At 37.5% G+C, this 12,282-nt stretch overlaps 1 protein-coding gene across 2 annotated transcripts in view; it reads right to left on the reverse strand.

Moving 5' to 3' along the window:
- The window catches only part of BMP5 (bone morphogenetic protein 5), a 129,503-nt gene that overhangs the window by 69,809 nt on the left and 47,412 nt on the right, over window positions 1-12,282 (reverse strand). For both annotated transcript variants that reach the window (XM_003789659.3, XM_003789658.3), the window contains exon 2: window positions 1,422-1,614. In XM_003789659.3, coding sequence (XP_003789707.1) covers window positions 1,422-1,614 — 193 coding nt within the window. The remainder of the gene's footprint in view (window positions 1-1,421; window positions 1,615-12,282) is intronic.

A 12,282-nucleotide genomic window follows, 5' to 3' on the forward strand; every position in this document is an offset into this window, starting at 1 on the left:
CAAAACATTGATAGTCAAATAATGTTGAGGAAGACTAGCTAAAATAAAAACAGGCAGGTGGCTTTTAACCTGAAAGCCTCTCTAAGACTTTCATGTTCTTCTGCACAATGTGAATCTCACAGCAGCAGTGCTCAGCACCCAGGCTGTGGACGGGTACTGGTGCATGGCCTGTTGTGACAGGACCCAGGCGGCACAGCGGGGAGGGAGCAATGGACAGGTAAGCGAGGGAAGCTTCTGTCTTTACAGAACAGTGTCATCACTGAGGTCATCACTGAGCTCCGCCTCCTGTCGGGTCAGCAACAGCACTGGATCCTCATGGGAGCACCGGCCCTGTGGCAAACTGTGCATGTAAGGGATCCAGGTGGCATGTTCTTTGTGACAGTATAGGGCCTGATGACATGAAGTGGAGATGGAATGTGCTTGAATCATCCCCAAACCATACCCCACCCCTGGCCGTGGAAAAAGGGTCTTCCATGAAACCAGTCCCTGGTGGCAAAAATGTTGGGGGCTGCTGTCCTTGAGGACAGTCTAACAGGCAGACTTTTCAGTCATACTTGATCTCAAACCCTTTTTTTTCTTCATTGAAGATTGCCAGGAGCTAGTCTCTTTGGCACACTCAGAAGACCAAGGAAATATACAAACAACAGGAGCTAGAAATAGTCAAGAAGGAGAGAAAGAGGGCTTAAGAGAAGACAGGATAGCTATCCTTAAATCTTTGTCTCATCAAAGAAGGGAAGAGCATTTCACCAAAGGAAGTTCTGCATCCGACGAATGCTCACTACTGGAGGAGAGCTGTCACCTCATACAGCATCCCACAGAGGTGACTAACCACCTGTAAAAGTGCTACTCAAGGGATTTCTGCTCCTGCTTAAGGGACAGAGAAAACCACAAAGGTTTCTTTCTTACTCTCATATCCAGTGGTTCATTTACTGCAGTTATCAGCTAAAGTTTGCACATTTAGCATTTCAGAGTGTCCATCTTGGCATCATTCTGAATTACATCTTACAGACAGAAGACATCAAAACACTCCAAGTGCATATGACTTACACTTACACCAGTGAAAAGTAAAGCCGCTCTTTAACCTACAGAACACCAAGTAATTTAAATTATCCCAATTATAAATTCCATGTCAGCAGAACAACACAGGAGATTTCGGGGTGGAGGATATATTTACAGAATGAGACAATAGCCCTGTAAGCCACATATAGGGATGCCTAGGATCATTTAGAACACATCCCGGTGTCAGGAGTAGGGAATGGCTCTGGGATGGAGAAGGGATTTTTTTCACATCCATTACACTTTTCAGCATGTCCCTACCTGGCTCTGGACATCATTACAGCAAAGAAAACATGGTTAATGGCTGTTACTAAAATTTCACTTTTTTTTTTGCCAAGATTAGAAGTGAGATATAAAGCTGATACCTATTCGTGTATTCCTTGATGATCTGATATATGCTAATCTTAATTGTTTCATTTTCAAATCGGCCGTTGCTCCGGTCCTTGTATATCCGGAATTCAGCGGCTGTCACTGCCTCTCCATGAGGAATTTGAGTCAGATCAAACCGGAATTCCTTGTAATGCCTTCGCTGGTGAGAAAAATCCTTGTCTCTTTCCACTGGGGGAAAAAAAAAAGGAAAGGAAGGAAAAACGTTAGCCCTTTATAAAATATGGAAATTAATGGTAAATTCTTCAGCTTTGAAAATGAAAACAAACAGGCAGGATCGTATAAAACCAGAAAAACACTAAAACCACAAACTCACGCATGTTTCCAGTTAAAGGAAATTCCACAGACCAACAGCCTTCAGTTCAAAAGCAATATAACCTCTGCGGTTTTATACAAATTCCTGGATCCTAAATGGAAAGGTTATCCAAAAGTGTTTTAAAAAGTGAAGATTGTAAAGTGGTTGCTAGCATGCATCAAGGATCAGAGCACAGAAAAATTCATCCGGGAATTAGGAACGTGTTACAAAAACCTCTACTGTTCCCGGGGAAAGTCAGTGGAATCAGAGGCACCTGAAGACTGTGTGTTTGGCATTTCAGATGTCAAGTAAACATATTATTTCTAAAATGTCCTCCCCAGAAAAGTTCTTCTTTCGGTAAATAAAATATTTCTCTCCTTTTTTAATCGTTTTTCACTTTCATCATTCTTTTTACCCTTGGTGCAGCATAAGGTCTCCCAAAGACCTCTGTCCTGCTTCAAATTGGGGGATATATTTTTCCCCGATAGCGACCCTCCAACCACATGAAGTAAAAAAAGTGTTCATCTTGGGAATACATTAAGAAACGCTGAAGAATTGAGGGTCAAATATGTCATTTCTATTGTCCCGTGACTTGGTTTTATATTATACTCTATTATCTGGTCTCCATCTAGGGCAGTGGTTCTCAACGTTCCTAATGCCGTGACCCTTTAATACAGTTCCTCATGTTGTGGTGATCCCCAACCATAAAATTATTTTCGTTGCTACTTCCCACTGACCTAGGGGATACCGACAACTCTCTCTCTCTTTTTTTTTTTTTTTTTTTTTTTTTTGCAGTTTTTGGCCATGGCTGGGTTTGAACCCACCACCTCCAGCATATGGGCCAGTGCCCTACTCTTTTGAGCTACAGGTGCTGCCCCCTGACAACTCTCTTAATGGCCTTACCTTCTACAAAGGGCCCACACATAGAAATACACTATCACTTAATGGAGTTAAGTTTCTCAGCATTGGTAGATTTTTCAATATCTCAGTTATCCAGATACTAAAGAACACTGTTACAGAAAAAGCCATTTCAAGGCACTGTGTAGAAGGGATTACACAATTAAACCCTGAGATAACGCTTTAAAAAAAAATTCTTTCCATCATATATTTTATTGCTAGAATTTTGTTACAAGAAGATAAAACTTGTACCAGTGATAGAAATGGATTCACAAGGTTCAAAGTTGGATTAAGAGACAATAAATAAATATCTCTAGAAGATAGAAATTATGTCATCAACTCTACTATAGACATATAAAACCCAGGATCCTAAAAGAGGGGAAGAGTTGAGATGATTATGGAAAGAAGAGAAGGATTAAGAGGATAAGACCATCCCGCAGTGATACTGGGGAGGAGGGCTGCTGGCCCATCATGCTGTGGAGACAGATGGAGGCCATGTCTGAAGCTCATGGTGGTGAAACCCATAATTCCTTGTCTTTGTCCTCCAAGATAATCCCTAATTTATTTTCCCCAGAAGAACAGAAGGTGGTTTAAGAGAGCAAGGAGCACATCCCTACCTACATCTCACACACCTAAGCTAGCACACAGAAAAATGTAAGCTGCATCTGTAGACATTTAAAAAGTTTTCCTAAAAAACAGGGTCTTGGGCCTGGCATGGTGGCTCATGCCTATAATCCCCACACTTGGGAGGCCAAGGCTGGTGGATTACCTGAGCTCACCAGTTCAAGAATAGCCTGAGCCAGAGCGAGACCTCGTCTTGAAAAATAGCAGGGTGTTGTGGTGGGCACCTGTAGTCCCAGCTACTTGGGAGGCTGAGGCAAGAGAATTGCTTGAGCCTGAGTTGGAGGTTGCTGTGAGCTATGATGCCAAAGCACTTTATCAAGGGTGACAAAGTGAGACTCTGGCTCCAAAAAAAGGAAAAAAAACAGGGTCTCACTATGTTGGTCAGGCTGGACTCAAATTCTAAGGCTAAGTCCTCCTCCTGTTTCCTTCCTGAGTAGCTGGAAATATACGTGTGTGCCCCATACCCAACTGGAGGCATTTTTGTCATGTGGAGCTTTGCAAGGATGGTGGACTAACTCACATGCACATTACCCCATAAAATTTATGAAATTTCCTTTTCTTTAAAGTACCATTATCTTGGTCCGAAGAGAGGTCCATTTCCACAGGGATCATTAATCAAGTTTTCTCTAAACAGGAATGACAGCCCCATTTGTAGGGTGATATTTTGATCCATAATTTAAGCCTCTTCTCTGTCTAAACTTCTGCTGCTGACAGTGAGATGGCTATGAACGCTTCTCCTTCCTTTCTCATTTGTCCATCCTCCCCGAGCCGTATGGGAGAGAAAGGAGGTGAGAGTATAAAATGCCTACTGCCCGGATAGCTAATAACAGAATGTAGGTGAGGGAATGTTAAGGATAGCCACAACTTTTGTGTTCAGGGGACTAAATTTAACTCACTATATTTTTATTTTCTGATTCTAAATTTAAACAAAGTAAATAATAATATGTTAAATATGTTACATCATTTAAATAGCATTTATTATATTTCAGGCATTGTTCTAAGCAATTTATCATTATATTCATATTCAGATATTCTGCTTCCTAATAATCTACAAGGGAGATTCTATTATTATCCTTATTTTGAAGATGAAAAAAATGAGGAGGCATAGAGAATACAAACATTCCCAAAGGATCTGAACTCAGGTGTCACCAAGCTATGGCTCTTAAATTCGCCTTCTGCTTACACACTATTGCTTTGTCCTATTTTATGACAACAGACCTAAGATCTTGCCTTTACAAGTTCAAAATCCAGAAAGGACTGAAAGCTGAATATTTGGCTTGAAGTTCACTTGACAGAAGAACCAGAAATGAACTGATGTAAAGTGACTTCAAGTCTCCATCTACCCCACTTGACATAAATATTTACTACTTTGCTACAGGAGTATCACGTGTTTGTCCCAGACCCAGCTTGAGGCTCCAACCAGCCATTCAAAAAATATATATTTCTCTGTTCTGAAAGATGATATCCAAAATTCCAAGTGATAAAGATCATCATTTAATTTTTCCTTAATAAATTTTGTTTAACATTTAAACCAACTAAAAAAAGAAAGCAAACCAAAGCCTTGGAAATGAATGCTGAGACATGAGTTTCTTAGAATCCCGTCGAAAGCGTGCACCTGCAGCATGTGGATGAGTATTGAATTCGTGTTCGGGAAAGTCCTCTACTGTTCTGGAATCCCCTCTGAGATGTTAGTGTAATAAAGTAGAAAGCTAGAATTTCAGCTGTTATTATACAATTTCAGTTTTCTAATCCAACCTATTTAACTTAAACCCTTAAGGGGAAAAATTTTCAAAGAGTTTAATAAAATTTTGTATTAAATATACCACACAGAATAAAGTTGCACTGCAGATTTGTCTAGTGATTCAAATTCCTACATCCTACTGCTTTGAATCATAATTGCAACAATAAATTCCACGGGACATGTTGGAGTGAGTAATGGAATAAGACTCGTATTTATACAGCCTTGCACTCCTAATGATGCCCACAAATATTCAACAAGGTAATCTCAGTTACCTCAAAGACTAATGCTGGAGAGGTGACAAATACTAATATCCCCGACTTAAGAATATGAAATTGGGTGATGACAGCTGGGTGGTAACAGATGTTTGTCTCCTAAAGCTCATTATAAATCTTTGTGCACTGTCCATACCACCTACGTAATGGCACCTCACTGCTCTCCACCAAAAGGCTCATTCATTGTTTAAACAATATTTAGACAATGTCTTTCAGCAGTACACAAAAAAATTAGATAATAAGCTAGAGAGTGTTGAGTTTGATCAACCTGTATTTAGTCTCCATTCCAATGATACGCCTAATCCAGAGAAGGCTTCCCCAAAATTGGACCACAGCCTAGTCATGTCCTGCTGTCTTATCTCTCTGACTGGAGAAATGGTAACTAATTGTCATTTGTGTGACACAAATTGCATTTAATTCTCACAAAGCACCTTTTGTCCATCGGTTTTATAATTTGTCCAAGACCTCAAAATTTAGAAATGGAAGATAACAGATTTCATCTCAGGATTAAGATGCTATTCCCAAGCCCTCATCAATAGTGTTTTTCTGGGTCATTGTTGTTACTTTTGTAATCTAACTATTTCTTGGGACAGTGGACTGTTTTCCAGTCCTCTTATTCTCTGCAAAGAACCCTCCCCTCTCTGATGTACTTACAATAAATATAGGAGATGCTTTTCTTTCTAAACTCAGTGCTCTTAGAACACACCTCCTCCAATCTTTGTTGTTCTGTATTTTATTCATTTATCTAATATTGATTCTGTATCTTGTGTAAGGACATTTTCATGAGTAAACAATGGTTATATTAATAAGTTAAACTGAAATTACATAGTACGCATGCTAGGATGAGACATCATACTTTTACTATAATGACATGTTGAAATATAATTGTAACTTTCAAGTTTTAGATAATTATAACCCACTAACTGAATTCTTGTACACCCCAAACTTTTCATTGTCAGACCCACCACCCAAATCAAAACTTCTAAAATGGATGAAAAAGAACATACAGCACATTTAGTATTCCTTAAATGTTTTGTTAGGAGAGATCACTGACTTCTTGGCATTATAACAATTTTAGTAAATATTAAGCATTCTGTTTTTTCATACACTAAAGTGTGTTATAACTTATTACAACGGTAAATGACTTGAAAGGGCAAAGGAAATGTAAGTGAACAAGAAGAAATAAATCAGAAAACTGTGCACTATTACCAGCTATGATATTCATATTATATCAAATATTGTCCTTTTAATTCACTCTTTAATGTCTGTGCTACATCAACTAAACACCATGAGATTCCTGAGTCTTTTTTTTAGCATTATGTCTAGTAAAATCTGTTTTACCAGATGAAAACATGCAAGACTTCATAAAAGCCATACTCACGTTCCTATTTGTGGGTGGAAAAGAGTGTCTTTAATGGAAAACAAACAAATAACTAAAACAAAACAAGCAAACAGAAAAGCAGGGGGTTGGCTCATTTAAGACAGAGCCAGACTTGTCAGAGGGGATAAAAGGGCACAGTGTTAACATATACTGAGACCAGGGTTTGACACTATTCTCTAGTAGGACTATTCCTTCATCCCAAACTAAACTATCTCTATCCCTATCCCTAAATGATCTCATCTCTCTCATGTGAAGCAAAGAGTTTAGGTACAGATATAAATATTAAATCACAGAGCTTGTACCAGTCAATTTACCTATGGTAATTGCATTTAAAGAGATAACAACAACCCGTTTAAATTTTCATATGTGCCGATATATCTAATAAGATCGATAGGGTCCCAGACAGACACACACAGACTCCTCTGACGTCATAGACCCTTCTCCCATCAGCCTTTATGGCACATGCGTGTTGTAAATATTTCCAGGTATAAACCAATGAATATCCTCATATAAGTTACAGTAAAGTTTACAATGGTATGCTCTATGTATTTCTGTGGATTGAGTCACGTGGGTCATCCTACTTATCAGCGTGTGAAATTATTCCTTTCAAAAAAGTCCGTCAAAATAGGGGTGTTTATTTGAGTTGATAGTTCCGAACAGTGCTCTCTAAAAAAATTAAATGGAATTCCTTTAGTGCACACACACCCGCAAAAACACACACCCCAAATTCACAGAAAATAAAAAAGCAAAACTGCAGCCAAACTTACAAATTTTACCACTGAAATCACAATCATAGTCATGGTGTTAAAGACACTGTCTCCTACTTAGAGGGAGCAGGGTTTTTGCATGTTCCAGATTTCCCATCTATGTGAAACTTCAGAGATAGCTACAGCAACCAAAAGCTGAAATACACTGACAGAAGAAGAGAAGGAATTTATTGCTATATATTTTTAAGTGGGAACATCACAACGTACAAGAGGTAAAATATGAATCAGAAGATTCACTTCCATGATTAATGGGCTGATAACGAAAAGAAACAGGATGGCCTTATTATATAAGCACCAAACTATGTCGTAAATGCTTTAAATTGCCAAAGTTCTGCAAAGATTAAACTTCTTTTTTGAGACACACACTGAAGCCTTTTATTGTCAAGATATAACTTAACAGAAGTTAATGACTGGACTTTTTTTCTTTTCCCCAGATTCCTCTGGAAATGACTTTATCACTAATAGAGAAATTGGATAGACATGTCCCAGGCTACATATTTTCATGTCTAAAATATCTGAAGAGTAGAATTAATTAACAGAGGATTACAGTTTTATCTGTTCACTGATTTATCTGAAGTTTTAAGGAGATACATTCACGGGCAATCAGTCTTAATCTCCCACACAAGAGCTGTAACTTGGAAGATGCAAACAGAATCAGTAGCTGTAAGGCAAAGATAGTGTTCTCACAGGAGCCCTGCCAGCTGTTGAAAGAATACAGATCATTATTTGCTGCTGAGTGCAAAAAATCATTAAAAGATTACTCGTAGAATTATCACTTATCTGTGTTGCATTTTAAAGGAAATAAAAGCAAAGATACCATGTGAATGCCAAGATGTATCAGTTCACGAGACATCTCTCACTGACCAGTTCACTAGAAAACATAAACTTGGTCTTATCAAGACCTATTTATTCATCAGGGAGTGAAAATGTACACATTTTCCATGAACAGGTGACCATTCCAGAAAGTGTGTTAAACTTTGTGTTCTAGAAGTCATAAGGGCCTCTTGACACCACAACCATGTGTGCCCTGAACAAAAGAAAAAATGCCCCCTAAATGTGTTGCAAGGAACAATTTCAATTGACTGCCAAGTTTTCTATGGTTAAAATACTTATACTCCCAAATACTTCATTAACACAGTTTTATAAAAGAAATAGATGAAATAGTTAAATAATTTTAATATCCAAATATAACTAAAGAAATTGATTTTCAATGTCAATTTAAAATACAAAGCACATAATTTGGAACTTTAAGAAAATTAAAGCATGATCCAATATATACTATTTTTCTTTAGAAAACATAACACTGTAGGAACATAAAGAATTAATTCTTTTTTTTTTTTTTCAGTTTTTTTTTGGCCGGGGCTGGGTTTGAACCCACCATCTCTAGCATATGGGGCCGGCACCCTACTCCTTTGAGCCACAGGTGCCGCCCAAGAATTAATTTTTGCATAAAGAAAATTTTGAAATTGGAATGAAAGTGGTTTCAAGGTCTTTCTCTCCTCCTTAGATAGGTCAGGCCCACCACTGAGCCCTCTGTGGTTATTTAGAATACTATAGTGGTAACAGCTATAGGCATCAAGCATTGGTAGGGAAATTAACATAGTCCATAATTAAGTTAATAACAAATAAACAATAATAATAGATTTAGTAAAGTAGTAAATTTAAAATTTTTGTTTGTTCCTCCTTTGTTGATCCAGCAAAGCTGATTCTCCATTATCTTCCCCGTGGAATGGAAAAAAAACATGAAATTTCTCTCAAAGTGAGTTTTCTACAAAGCCAGAAATAATATCCCTGTCTTAGAGCTCCTAATTTAAAATGTCCTTTACACCAGAGTTTCAACTAATAATGACCGCTACTTCTGCTTCCTTTTCTATTCCAAGGTCAGCGTTTCTATTATACTTGAGTCTTGCCCCATGTCCTGGGCTCATTCTTAGCATGTCCTCTCCTCCTGTGCCTTTAGTTTCTTCCTCTACCGTATGCCAACGCTTTGGAGACAACAGAACACCGGGAACACACCCGCAGATGAACAGATTTGGGTGTATTGACTTGTTTCCACAAGGGTCTTGGGAAGGATGCCACGGGGCGGGGAGGGCGGGGGGGGGGGGGGAGGGAGTCTCATAACGGGTGTTAGTAAGGACTCATTCAGGATTATGGTAGATTATTTGAGCAAGAGTTCTCAGAGGCAGGGTTTTGTTCTGGGCTTTATGCTCTCAAGAGACAGAGGCAACTTTATCATATGGCATGTTAAAATTTAATAAAATGTTCTAGAAGGCGAGCATAAGAGAGGTAGGGTAAAGCTGTAGTGGGTAAAGAAGCAGCAGCCAGTAATTACTATAATCCAGGAAAGTGGATGTCGTGTTTGAGATTTCTTGCTTTTAGTCTGTGCTTAGATATGATTCTGGTGGGTCTTCTTTTTGTCCTCCCCTGTCATGATCACAGAAGTCTTATCTAATGTTAATAGCCTGTGAAATTGTTTACAGTCAACAGGAGGACAGTGAGTGCTACTTCAGCTCCTATCTACTCCAAGGCGTAACTCATAGGTCCAGGCCATCTCCTTCTGTTAGATATTAATTTTCTTTTCCTCACCTTCCATGTTCATTCACCTTGATTATCCTAAAAATAGCTACTTTGCTACTTCTACATTTATTCAATCCTGAAATATTTACCAGATAAATTCTCTGGGCCAAAATCTAATAGTTGAGGAGATAGAAAAAGAAAAGATAGGGGAACTCAGATAAGAAAGAGCAGGCCTTTGCCACCTAGGAAGGGAGAAGACAGCAATAGAGAGAAAGAGAGAGGGAGAAAGATCTTATCCCAGTGCCTGCAACATAGCAAGTTCTCAAAAAGTGATGATGGTCTTGCTATCAGTCACCTTCCACTTGGATTATAATTATTGTGTCACCTTATTTTAGTAAGGTATTTGAGAGAAGTATCCATGTTTTCTTTTTGTTTGCTTTTGACCTTCATATTTATCCACATAACCCAAATGGGACTTTTTATGTAGTGAATGGTCAATGAAAGTCTAATCATACAAAATTGTTAACTGGCTTAAAAACCAACTATTTAGATTGTCAGGATGTTAGATAATTTCTTTATCTAGAATATAGGTTATTAATAAAGGAGATTAATGTTATTGTGGGTTTTTTTAATTCAATATTGTGAAGGTAAAAAATATTTCAGGTGAAATTTCTACCATAAAGGATAGGTAGAAAATAATTGTATTGACTTACTATCTTGGTTAGACGTCTCCCATCTATAATGTGGACCACATGTTGGTATATATTGGCCAGAAATAGCACTCTAATAAAATTTGGTTCTGACAACTGCTCTTTGAAGGAGTTTTAAAGTCATTTTGTTACATTTTTCATAGAGGACAACAATCCAGCCTAAAGTAAATATTTTTATTGTTTTTATTATGAGTATTTTATGTAGGAAATTATTAACTGGAAATTAAAAAATAAATATTCATATTTCACAAGTTAAATATTAATATTGGGTCAAAAATTAGTTTAGAATAATGCAGAAGATACTAGATTACATTTTATATAATAAAAACGGTCACTTAATTATCAATGAATGTATTTACCACAAAAATAACAGATTTTAATTACACTATGTAAAAATACTTGAGAATATTTTGTGTTTACGTAGAAGGAGTCAGCATAAAAGCACAGTGCTTGATTAGTCACCTTTCAGTAAATATTTATCTCTTAAGTTTTCCTTAGTGGAAAAATCTGTTCCTTTTATAGATTGCCTGGCAGCTAGAGGTCAACCATTCTAATCTCACCAGATTTCACTGAATGACCTCGTGAATTCTTCTGCTCCATTAGTAAAACAAAACAGTCCATTTTTAACCATCTGAAGGTGACAGAGGTTACAGTAGGTCCATCTACGGCAAAGAGCCTCCCTTTACGTCTTGAAATCAATGAAATGATACTTTATCTACAGTGAGTATTTGTGGTTACCTGACAGAAACGGGTCAAAGGTTTTGTGAGTCGTCTTCTGAGACTGCTTAGTTCTTTCTCTAATGACTGATAATTGAAAACAGAGACTGGGACTATCAAATGTGGTGGGTGACAGATAAGCAGTAGATTAATGCCAATACTTGGGTTACAGGACACTAAAAGGTCAGGAGTCACGGGCATTAGCTATTGTGCTACTGTGAAAAGACAGACATCCCAGGTCTATTATCCCCTTAATAGCTCTTACCTTAGCCTGAAATCCATTCTCACTTCCTTAGGTTATAATTTAGAGATAACCTTGATGTCATTTTACACATGATGTCAAAGCCAAGTCACTCACAAATCGTGAGTACCAATCGTTAGGATTTGGATTATTTTATTTATATAATGAAGAAGTGCTTTTAATATCACATTTTAATGTATTCAATGTTCATTTGGGGGTAATTTTAGGAACATTACCAAAAGATAATTATACCCAACGGAAAGGACACTTAGCTAGAAAAGTTGACGATTGTATCACATTTGTTCAGAATTTCTCCAAGAGGCAAAGAAGGATGGAGGTTTAAGTCAGAGTTTGTCTAGTTTAAAGGCTATGAGAATTTTTGTAGCTGAACAAACAAATAAATGTCTTTCTCAAATTAACTGCTTTAAATTTTAAATCGGTATGATAACTTTTATACGGTTGACTCAAGTTCAATTCGTAGTTCAATCTGTCATCTTGAAACAAAGCAAACTATAAATTTTCCTGCCAAATGAGCTGCATCAGTGAAGTCTGATAGATGGAAGTAAGTAATAGAGAAATGTGATTGTACTTACTGACATATAAAGTTGATAGAGACAAAACTACTTGGTTTAACAGGTTGCTAAGAAAAAGAAAGGCACTATAAGAATGTATTACAT

Source organism: Otolemur garnettii, unplaced genomic scaffold, assembly GCF_000181295.1.
Source record: "Otolemur garnettii isolate 467f Iridium unplaced genomic scaffold, OtoGar3 scaffold00035, whole genome shotgun sequence".
NCBI classification, from domain to species: domain Eukaryota; kingdom Metazoa; phylum Chordata; class Mammalia; order Primates; family Galagidae; genus Otolemur; species Otolemur garnettii.